Source organism: Colossoma macropomum, unplaced genomic scaffold (assembly GCF_904425465.1).
Source record: "Colossoma macropomum unplaced genomic scaffold, Colossoma_macropomum, whole genome shotgun sequence".
Lineage (NCBI taxonomy): Eukaryota > Metazoa > Chordata > Actinopteri > Characiformes > Serrasalmidae > Colossoma > Colossoma macropomum.
The window spans coordinates 4515830-4528235 of record NW_023494802.1 but is presented as its reverse complement, the minus strand read 5'-3'; the positions used below and the strand labels follow the sequence as shown (position 1 = coordinate 4528235).

General features: G+C 36.8%; 1 protein-coding gene across 1 annotated transcript; it reads right to left on the bottom strand.

The window, feature by feature from the left end:
- Nucleotides 1-2412: 2412 nt before the first annotated feature.
- On the bottom strand, nt 2413-11232 carry tnnc1a (troponin C type 1a (slow)). Its single transcript, XM_036591399.1, has 6 exons — nt 11130-11232; nt 7864-7894; nt 7282-7428; nt 4738-4852; nt 4512-4648; nt 2413-2628 (listed from the first exon to the last, which is right to left on the bottom strand). Exons 1-6 carry the CDS (start codon nt 11151-11153, stop codon nt 2597-2599), a joined length of 486 nt encoding a protein of 161 aa, XP_036447292.1. The 5' UTR covers nt 11154-11232; the 3' UTR covers nt 2413-2596.
- Between the last annotated feature and the right edge of the window lie 1174 nt (nt 11233-12406).

The following is a 12406-nucleotide window of genomic DNA, read 5'->3' as shown; positions in this document are numbered from 1 at the left end:
AGAAGCTCAGTATTTACAGTTACCATCCAATACCAAGTTAATCTAATTAATGCTTGCAGTTGGAATTGAACAAATCTATCATCACTGTCCAAAGAAAAACAAGTATCTCCAAAATAGTAACTTTACAGGAGAGGGCAAAAACACTCTTACCTTTCAATGGAAGTCAATGTAAAGAGATTGTATTCCAAGTGATTTTAGAGCATTTCTGTTGGTCCATTCATCATGAAATTTTCAGACAATGTAATGGACAGCTGTTGTGTTGAAATGTATAAAATGTATAATGTATAAAAATCAATAAAAAATGGAGATACATGGTTTTCTTTGGACAGCGACGATATGCAATGGCTGATGTTTAGGGAACCAAACCTGACGTTCTTGTAACTGCATTTCAGCTGCATCAACATATCAATAACATTATAAAAAAAACATGAAATTCATGTTATGTTTTACTATATTTATGACTATTTGTAAGTTTTCTAATGTTATATAATGTTCTACTGGCAAAAACACACTTAGTCCCAAGATACTGTACTGTGCAAAAGTCAGAGACCCTCTTTTATTTCTTCAATTTCTAGGCAAAACAGCCATTGAGTATAAGTTATTCATTTTTCAGAAGATATTTCTGATGAACCCAGAAGGATAAGTGGTTTAGATGATGCACGTGTGTGTGTGTGTGTGTATTATTGAGGAGGTTACATATAAGATAATCCACTTGCATAAGGAAGCTGAAAGTCAAGTAAAAAAACCTTCAGAGTTCAAAAATTTATGAAAAGCTACAGAGAAAATGGACAATCATGCAAGACCTGGTAGACCCCCAAAACTGTCCCCTTCAGATATCCAGCATTTACAGCTTTCAGCTTTGAGAGAGAGGAGAAAATCAAATTGCTTCAGATCTGAAAACATCCACAGGTGTTTCTGTCCATCCTTCCACTGTGAGAAGACAACTCAGCGCTATGGGTCTGAAAGGATGTGTAGCTGTCAAGAAGCTTCACTAAGAAAAGGAAATAGATTAAAAAAAAGGAAATTTACAAATCAAATTTTTAAACCTCATAGTCCAGATCTACGGGCCCTGCTGGTGACACCCAATACGAATAAAAATAATGCATGGCCACAGCATATTAACGTGTTGGAACGAGATCCTAATGCATGGCCACAACTTAGTAAGGCCTGGGAACGAGACAGTTAAGTCATGGCCATGACTTTGTAAGGCCTGGGAATGAGCTCATGTCTTATTTAGCTGTGGTCAAGGCTTAATTATCTCATTCCCAACTAAGCTGTGGCCACACATTATCTTTATTTATACGGGACGTCATCAGCAGGGCTCCGTACAGATCTCAACACCAATGAATGTGTTTGGGATCATCTGGATCATGAAAAGCAGAAAATGCAACCAACTTCTAAGACTGAACTTCGGAGATGTGGAAAAACATCCCTGCAGATTTCTTTGAAAAACTGAAGAAGAGTCTCCTGAAAAGAATGGCAGCTGCAATAAAGATAAAGAATGGACACACTAAATACTGCAAAGTGTGACTGTTTAGTTGTTGAAGCTGCTGTGAAATTTTTCTCATGCTGAAAAATGAAGGCTGTTTTGACTGGAAATGAATTAATATAGGTAATGGGCTGGGCTCCAACTTTTGCAAAGTACTGTAAATAGTTTTAAACTATTTACATGGCTGCCTGAGACTTTTGCACAATATTATAGCTCAAAACAGAAACAGCAATGCAAACAGAGCAAAATAAACCAACAGAAATGGAGTTGAATCATGAAAGAAGGTGGAAGGTCACTTGACTGAGCTTTGTGTACACTTAGCTTGGCAGGCGTGCTCTGAAATATACTCATAATAAATATTAAATTTGTTATTCATATGTGAGTGTTCCCCAGAAACCTCTTGTGGAAAATTAGACAGAATGACAAAATGTGCAGTTTTAGAGAACAGAACTCATCTCCCTGGATAAAACGCTGAATACATTTCCATCTCAGCACAAGACAAAACTTGAATCAAATTGAATCATTTCTGGAGACCTAATTCAGCAAAGCAAAAGAGGCAACTCAGGCACAGAGCGCTTTCTTCTGTGTTTGCGCACAATTATTACCTGTTTTACTTCTCCACTTACTAGAAATCTAGAGTTAGCCTCTAAGAAAGGAGAAATACTTAACATATAGCGCTGATTTGTTAAGGCAAACTTTAAGGATTACAAAGCTTTGATTTTAAAATAGGCCATCTTGGATGTTATCTTTGAGAGATTCCAGATAAAGGCAGTGTATCTAAAGGCCCCAACTCCTCCTGAGGTAAAATGTTTTCTACACTGTTTAGGATCAAGCAGATAAAAAAAAAAACAATTCGGCTCACGCTACAATAATTTTTACAGACATTCAGTCTTTAGACTCTGGTTACAAACATTACAAACATACACAAATAGAAGGCTTTTATATAAAAAAAACAGGCATTATCAATTATAAACATTGCATTATTGTTGAACTCCTCATTGACATGTTTGAGATAAATACACCACAAAGCTCTTTCTTTGGCGTTCTTTTGAATCTGAGTGCGAAGCAGTTGAGCCGAAAAGGTAAGTCTTCTTTCATTTTTGACACTTATTCCACACCTTTCATGAACTCCAAGAACTCTGAAACCAAATGGTAAAATAAGAAATGAATTAGCACAGAAAATTCTTCTCTATCACATCGTAGTGGTTACAAATAACATTGCCAATTGTACTAACTGCCCATTGATTTCTAACAACTACAACTTCATTTTGCAAAATATAATCATGTTTGGTTCCAACAGTAAACTTAATATCCATTTTAACTGCAGCTGCTTTCTATATGTTTTTCTTGATTTTGAGCTGCTATGTTGTTCTGATTGGGGCTTCAAAGGAATACACCAACATTTTTCAACCTATTCTCTATTTGACACATCTATAGCATACAGATGATTATCATGAGCAATAATATTGGCAAATGTCTGGAAAAAAAACCCAAAAAAACTAAGCCGTAAATTTGTATGATGTGTTCTTTCTAAGATGGGACTAGTTTTCCAGAGAGAAGAATTTGTTACCAGTGTAGTAATAAGGGTGTTTTCACAGGCTCTGATTGCCATTAATACCAGATAATCTTAGGGAACGCAAAAGTAACTGGAGCTGTTTTATAACTAACATTCTCTCATACTAAAGCATGTACTGTTAGAGTATAAATGTTGTTGTTACACAGTTGCACTTCTAATATTTATTCACAGATTTTGGCAACTGTTCAATGACTTTTATTAAAACTATTCTATTTCAGTTGGCTTGGGTCTAATCACACAGTTATATACAACAATTGTTCACACACTTTTTTTTACCCCATAGGAAATGAAAGCCAATGTCCATGTATATTTTTTTTTCCATTTGGGACAAAGAGCATCTCTCACACTGCCTCTTATCAACATTACAGACAGACTTTTCCTCAAAAGTAGAACAGTTTCTTGTAAAATGTCTCTCAGGGTTCGACTTTTCATGAGGCTGAAGTCGCTTCTCATTCACCAGCCTCTTGTTCGAATTTTCCCATTCCACCTTAAATGCTGAATGTAACTGCTGCACCATTTAAGGTGGAATGGAACAATTCAAACGAGAAACTGACTTTGCTTCGTGATTTTTTAGAGTTCAACAGTTTCACGTTGCAGATTAAACATAGCAGGAAACCAGCTGGAGTGATTATAAAGGCAAATAAGTCCATTCAGCTCCAAATAATCGATGTTTATCCTAAATCTTTTTCTTTGTCTTTTCGTTAGCTACTAGCTAAGCGAGGTTGCCTGCGTTGCTGTGGTGAACAGCAGTCTGCGTGCTAATCCTCAGGGTTAAAGGGTGAATTAACAGTTATACATAATACAACTCCAGCATTTAAGACTGTTTATTGTTAAAACAGTGTTAGAATGATCAGCAGAGCTTTATTTTACTGCAAAGGAGGATTATTTAATTTTACCTAAAAATCTAATTCTGCTGTGGAGCTGCAACAGGGCAGTAAAAGAGCCCTGACCCCTGACCTGAGCAATAAAAAGGGATACTATAGCAGTGGTCTAGTAACACCTTAGCAATCATCTAGGACATCATAGCAATGGCCTAGTAACACCTAAGCAATAACCTTGGATACAATAGCAATGGTCTAGTAACCCCTTAGCAACCCTTGGGATTAAATAGCAACATCTAAGAAATCTCAGTGCATTCAATAATAAAGGAAGCCTCGTCCATATTTTGTGTAGTGATAGAAACCCTGGTAGCACGTGGACATGAGATGAGCTTTCTGCACTTTACTCAGTACAGAGAAATGAACCAAAATTGTTATCTGTGGTAATTGATGGTATGATACAGATTTGGCAGTGAGAGATTAGGTGGAAAAAAATCCAAAAGAGTATACCTTTATGTGTAATTCATAGAAGATTACAAACCCATGCTATCACACACAAACCCACAGGCACACACAAGCACAGCTAATCTCATTATTCCAGTTTTTGACCTCCAGAATCGACCCTCACCGTCATAGTCAATTTTGCCGTCGTTGTTCTTGTCTCCATCCTTCATCAGTTCATCGATGTCGTCCTCAGTGATGGTCTCCCCCGTGGCCTCCAACATCAACTTCAGCTCGTCCAGGTCAATATAACCATCCGCATTCCTGCTCACACGCAAACATCAGCTGTGTCAAACCTGCGGAAGCTGCTCCCAAAGCTATTCACTCACTGTGTTTATACAAGTCAGGCATACTTATCAAACATGCGGAAGAGTTCAGCCAGTTCTTCCTCTGATTTCCCTTTGCTGTCATCCTTCATACACCTCACCATCATCACCAAGAACTCCTCAAAGTCCACCGTACCGCTGCCTGCGGAAACAAACCCAACACGCTTTTACAATTCCCTTTAAAGGTGCAGCAAGTGAATGTAGTATATCAGTATCACTCTGATTTAATGTTTCATCTGCAGTTTTCTTTTACATTTTTCTATATCTGAAGATGCTCCTTTAAATGCAGTAGGTTTCATTTTCACATAGATGGGCCCAGACTGAGTAAAGAATGGTAGGCCTGAAGACAAATTAGTCTGGGTCAAAGGTATGTAAAAACAGTTTGAGCACCCCAAGTAAAATGACATTTTGTTGATTTTCAAGTTCAAATAAGTTAACACATCCTCTATAAAGAACATACTTCTGCACATTTGAATGCACAATTGCTGCTGATTTGCTGAATTTAACAAATCAAAAAAAGGCAAAATGCATGTCCAAATATAATGACATATATAATATGATATGGTTTTTTTACACTACATTAAACTCAGAAATTAAATAGAAATTGTGCAGTCCTGCAGAAAATGCCATATTTAAATTTGTTCCCTGTAGAGGATGTGTTAACTTATTTGCACTTAGAAAATCAACGTAACATGTAAGTTGACCAGGGGCACCCAAACTTTTGCATATATGTGAACGCAGCCATTTTGGTGCCCTAAATATATGCTCAGCATACCCACTGGATATTGCTTAAAATTTATAAAGGGGAGAGTGGGACACAACTTAAAGCGTAACATGGATTTTTATGTAGTTAAACAGGCTTAAGTAGCAGTGCTTTTGGCCATCTCGTATTACCATAGAAACGTCATCTGTGAATTTTCACAGCAATCAGATAGACAGTGGTTCTCAATGTTCACCCTGAAGACTGCTTTTGTACAATAGAAGTAATTTTTCAACAAAAAAAATTGTGTTTGATCACGAAGTTGTGTATATAAGTCATAGAATTTATACTGTAAGGTGACTGTAATATTTAAACAACACTCAGTGAGAACTAACCAGGCTAACATACAGCCTTCACATGGCAGAGTTAGTTTTAACGCAGTGTTACAACTAAGCCTCTCACTGAAAGAGGCCCGTATCCCCAATTTAAAACGTTCTAAACTGTTTATATTTTGTATATAAGTTTTATCAAAACAGATTTATCAAAAATGTACTACAGATGTCATATCCATAAAACATATGTCAGTTTTATCATGCTGATGTTTGCTGTTCTAGTTGCAAATTTGTCACATTTGACACATTTTTCTCTTTTTTGTGAATTATATTTATTTTTATGCTTATATTTTCATGTAGCTCATCTCACATAACTCATAGGAAAGGTCATCTAGGTCTAACAACACAGAATTGGGTTGAATTTTTGTGTTTTGCATAAATTTGCCATAGATTTTATTGACTGTTGGCTGTTCGTAAACAGTAGGTCCTGAAAACAAAGTTTACGTTTTCATTTGAAGCACAGATGTGTAGGTTGCTTGTATAACAATTAGTTTTGGCCAAATAATCCATTAGGTTTTTCCCAAGTTTTTTTGTTTTTATTAATTATATTTTTTATCAAAACAAATTATGGATCAGAACTTTGCTTTGACACAGCCTCAAAGCTGAAGTTTTAGCATAGCTAAAAGCAGGCTGTAAGTTAGCCTGGTTAGTAACAGCAGCCTTGACAATAGTCATAGTGCTAAACAAAACCAGCATGCAAGTAGTCCAGCATAATCATAACTTTATTGTGCATTATATCCTTTTCAAAATCATTAATGATGTATGTTTATAAACATTTATGTTTTAAAACGTCTAGCAAATGTTCATAGTAGACGTCTACAAACATTCAAAATGCAATGTTAGGTAATAGATATTAAGCTAATACACTTTTATCACAGTAACCATAAAATCTATTTCCACATAGAATATATGGAATATACTTTGACCAAAATGTGTATGATTTACAGAACTGGAAGCAAACTGGATTCATCTTTGTAGGTGAGTAAGCAAGTTAACATTTAAAGAAGTGTTTTTATTGTGTTTTCACACATTTCACACACAGAGACAACAGTGTCCTGGTCAATCTGATCATAGAGTTATGGGGGAACTATTTCATTTTATTATACTAGTTAAAAATTTCTGAGTCAGTTTTCATTTCATTGGTGGAAATGGCCACTTACATAACTCCTTTCTTGGTACCAGATAAAAAATCATCACTGATGTATGCTTTTAAATATGAGCAATAGGCTCATGAAAACTGTCAAATAGGCCGGCAGACCACAGCATGTTTAAAATATTAGACTATTATGTCTACATCAGTTCATGATAAAATACCCTTTGCAGTCTGAAGAAGCCAGGTTGAAATTTTCGGCTATTCTAAAAATATTGCGCAAGCCACTGTTCTAGATTTATAAGTGTGTACTCTAATTGAGAAAGGTATGTGGTCACTAAGTAAGGGCCTATAGTGAGTGGTCTAGGGGTTGATTGCCCTGTATTTACCATCCTCATCCACTTCATCGATCATCTCCTGCAGCTCTTCTGGAGTGGGGTTCTGTCCCAGCATCCTCATCACCTTGCCCAGCTCTTTAGTGCTGATGCAGCCGTCCTCAGCATCCTGCACAAAGATGTCGAAGGCCGCCCGAAACTCTGTAGCACAGGACAGTCGTTGACCATTTATTGACTACAGCTCAGTGTGAGAGCTCTCTCTGCTACAGTTTTTTAAAGCACAGTTGTTTAGTGAAGACACCAGGCTCAGTGCTTTTATCACTCTCTCAATGCAGTTTGCGCAGTGCTAATTGACAGCTATAACGTTTCCTAACTTATTAGCTACATTAGCAAACTTCATACACCAAACATGTCTTGACTGATTTGAGGTAATGAGGAAATTGTGCAAATTAAATTTTTCACTGAACTATCGCTTACATTTAGTCTTATAACTATAATAAAACTTGTAATAGTACAGATTCCTTTAGGCTTTGACAGGTTCATGATAGTGTCTCAGTTTGATGATACCAATATAGTTCTTGATAGAACAACATTGCTCTCACAGAACAGACAGCAGGAGATGCTCATTCTACTTACCACTTTTCTGCTCATCTGTGAGCTGCTCTACCTGTAGAGATAAAGACAAAGCAAATAATATAGTTACATTTTTGACATATATGCACCACACTGATTTTTCATACCTTGTCAGGATATATATATATATATATATATATATATATATATATATATATATATATACACATATATATACATATATATAAACGTCATAATAATAATATGTAATAATATGTAAATTGTATTTCCTTTTAGATTATGTTCAAATTTAATATCAAATGGTCCAATAGAAATGCTGCAAAATTCCATTCAACTTTGGAATGTTTTTTCATTCTCCTTAGATTTTGTTATGACATCATTGACATGTAATTGCCTATATGAAATAATAATAAATTCCATATATAATCAGTAGAGGAATCATTAACACATAATATGCTAGAGGCCTAGATTTCATTTTGAAATATAATATCTTTAGTGTTTTGCTTTGGTTAATAATTTGAAAAAAGCAAAGACGAGAAATGATTTGACATATACATTATGAATTATGTAAAACTTAGATGGCAAACTGATTCAACATTTACGCAGCTTCTTTCCCCAGATAGAGGGGCATCTTGCCTTAGAGTGGGGCAAGACATTCCTTTACAAGGTTTTCTTTTTTGTCCTATAAAATCAAAGTTGACAGCAGTTCCAGTTTATTTTCTATAACTGTTTGTAGGTTTATGCACCAGCATCGTCCTGTCAATGATAAACTCACACACAGAAATGGTTTTACAGTAAGTCGGCAATGTTATAAAGGATGGCATTTCCCCCATTTCCACTTACATGTAAGGGCCTATATGTGATAAGAATTTTCCAAGCCTAAATCTGAACCTAATTGCACCATTGGGCGACTCGCAGTGGTGCACGCACACCATAGTTTAGTGTGTATTTTTTCTTCTGACTTAGTGATGCTACTTCTTTCAGTTATATAGTGCAGTTTTCACAACAACTCAGTAAGCAGTGGTTTTAATCAGTATTAAAAATTAAACACGAAGCTTCCTTTCAAAGTTTTTTGGTGGTTCTGTTGTTCAGCCCCGTTTCCTACAAAGTCAGGACACTTCTGTCCTGAAAATGCATGAATACAAACCCACACACAAAGCATCTGAAGCATGAAGTTCTGCCCCCATTTTCTTCCCCTCAAAGATCTACCGCTATTCCACCTACATTCTCCAATGCAAAACAGTAGGGAAGCTGTCTCATTGTCAGTCAGAGGCACACTTGTTTTTATTTTCCTCTCCTCCAACTCAAACCCATATTTCATCCGCGGGGACAGAGCTATGATCAGGGCGTGAGTTAAAAATAAAGCAGCGTGCGGGTTAAGAAACCACAGATAAAGGAGACAATACAAAGTGCTTTAAATTAGCAGAGCTGCGGATGGGCCCAAACAATGGTGCGGTAATCCTGAAAAAGCTACCGCGAATGAGGGAGCGTGACAGCTGCTTAAGTAAGAGTTATCGTCTGTAGGCCTACTCGGATCCGGCACAAACTATACGGCTGATGCTGACTCATAAATATGCCAGTCCAAAGTGTTCCGCTGTTCCATGCTCTAACACACACCCATATGTTTTTCAGGGAGAGATCAGTGGGAGATAGCACAAGGCACCCTCGTAAGCACAGATAGTGAAGGAATTTTGGCTGTGGGTGTTTTATCTTAAGCTCCGCTGCTTTCTGTCATGTAAACACATTCAGGGGAAAGTGAAGAACTTGCCAAAATTAGCCTGGGAAAAGCAGTGGCCACTCCATGTGTAGGCATGAAGTCACAGCATGGAACCACAGGCCTTATCAAGTGCCTCTTTTCAGCTCTGATAGTGTTCAAGGGTGAATATATTTAAAGACAATTCTATCACATCTCTTACTTAAGCATTAGGACATAGAAGGACCTTGAATGAAGTCACAGTTGTGTTGAATGGGCATATTATTGTCTACAATCTCAGTACAGTTGTTGTAATGCCAGTAGTCTTAAGCGTTTTTCCATTACAAGATCTGACCCAAACGAACCAGCAGAAATTATGGTTCTAGTTCTAGCCCATTTTCCACCTGCTTGAGCGTCAGCTGGAAACACAATTAACAATTTCATTGTCTATTTGGTAATTTTATGCCACTCTAAAGCACCTAATTTGGCTAATTAGCTAACTTGCATGCCAGTTAACTTTAGGCTGACATGCAACTATATACCAGACTATTCTGGCCACATATTCACAAAAATGTCTACATTTTTACTGATACATATGTAGAGTCAAACAAAGCTTGTTTTTTTCTCTTGAGCATAAACTGACACATTTGCTATCTTTTTTACTAATTAGCTTAGCTCAACACTGGTTGTGCTGACATGAATATTATGGGTTATTACCCCCGTATTATATTTTTCTTTGTTGAGTGTGAAAATGTGCAAAATTGTCATTTTGTGGAGACTAGCATTAGTGTTCACTTCTTAACAACAGTATATGTCATATTTTATTATATTATTATTGATTATGTAATAGTTCTGGGTTACTTTATCACCACCTAGAAGAGTAAAGAATGAATAAAGTTAAGGTTGGCTTCAGCTGTAAGTGTTACCAAAGGCAAAGGAGAACCCATTAGGTCCAGTCTTGATCAGGTACCAAAAAACATGGAACTGGAACCTTCAGTGCTACTCAGTACTAATTGCCAGTGGAAAAAGCACTGGTTCCAAAATTTTCGGTACAGTGTAAAAATGCAGGTCTACTTAGGGGCCTTTTATAATTAAGAGATTAAGAATTTGTTTACTTACGGAAGATAATGTGAAACAAGACTATATAGGCCCATTATAGGATATAGGACCATTTTTAAAATGTTCTATGAAAAACAACATAATATAGGCTTTCCATTATAGAGAAGAACCACTTAATTATGCAGAGAACCATTTAAGTATTCATACTTTTTTGAGGTGTCATGGTTCGAGGTAGGACCATTTTAACTGGTTCTTTAAAGAACCATTTACTACAGGCTTTCCAATATATAGAATAGAGAACCATTTAACTATTTAACCACACAAAGAACCATTTATGCATTCAAACAGTCATTTGATTGTTTTATAACCATTGCCTCAACTAAAAACCCCTCAAAGAAGCACTTTTTCTAACAGTAAGAAAGGTTCCTCCAAAATAGACTAAGTCTAGGAGATTCTTCAAAGAGAATCTTCATGCAGAGCAGAACCTTTCAGTGTTTACACCATTAAAACCTTAAAGGCCGTGATGCCGGCAGCGCTCTAGCATGTAAACACTCACCGCAGCTTTGTAGATGTCATTCATGGTGCCTGGGCTGTGAGACGTGCAGCAGACGAGTGGTGGAACCTCAGGGATTCGGTGGAGATCAGGGCACAGCCCCCAGGAGCTTTATAGCAGCAAGCCAGGACAGGCCGCTCCCTCTCTGCCCTCATATGTGGGTCTGTCCGTGCCCACTGCGTCCATCCATCACGGTCACCCGGGCTCAGATAAAAGCCCAGCGTGGATCTGGAGGGAAGCCCACTCTGGAATGGAATGAGGAGGGGTGGCACAGCGGCCTAATCTCTGACCAGCGGCCACTATACTCACTCAACATTCCAGCAGAACAGGCCCGCAACCACAAGGGGGGGTCAGAAAGGTCAACCAGCAGCTAAAGAGGGAACACTTCAGGCATAAAATGGCAAGTGTGATGATATTAACCCCTTAACATTTTGGTTTATAATTCATTATTAGTAATGACACTGAAAAATCATGTACTGAATTTATATGACTCAAATGTGCACATCATTTTCACATGAATAAAATACATCAACATAGTTTGGGCAGTTATTGGGTTGTTGTATATATATGTGTGTATATATATGTGTGTATATATATATATATATATATATATATATATATATATAAAATTTCACAATTTAGACAAAAAACATACTGCTTGACAGGACAGCACAAGTTATGTGAAACGTCAGGGTGTTGTTGGACTGAAATACAACAAGTGACAGAAGAACCCAGATGTGATACAGAGCCAATGGCATCAAACCACAACCAAATATAGCAGCCAGTTTTATAACAGCAGCAATAAGGGACACAGACAAAAACATTGTAGAAAACTTCCAACATGCACACACACACACACACACACACACCATAAGCTTTAAAACACATTTAATAACCTAACAGCAACCACTCCAACAAGAAATTAGGTCTCAAAAGTGGAGGGCATAGAAAAGTATCAAACATTCAATATACATGTTACACACTTGTATACATTGACAATAGGATAAAACAGTGATACATTTACACACAGAATATACCAATAATTGAGAACTACTCATTTTATTAGTTTAAAGTAAAAAACATTTACTTATTACAATGTAATTACATAATATTGCTGCTGGAACAAAAATTTGCATTTGAAAAACACCAGCCACCCTTTACATTGTGTGATAAATATTGTAAAGAGTAATTGTAAATCTCTTTACAATAGCTTACAACATTTCCTTTCTAGTTTGGAAATACAGAGGTTTGTTTGACAGTGACAAACATTTAAAAGCAAG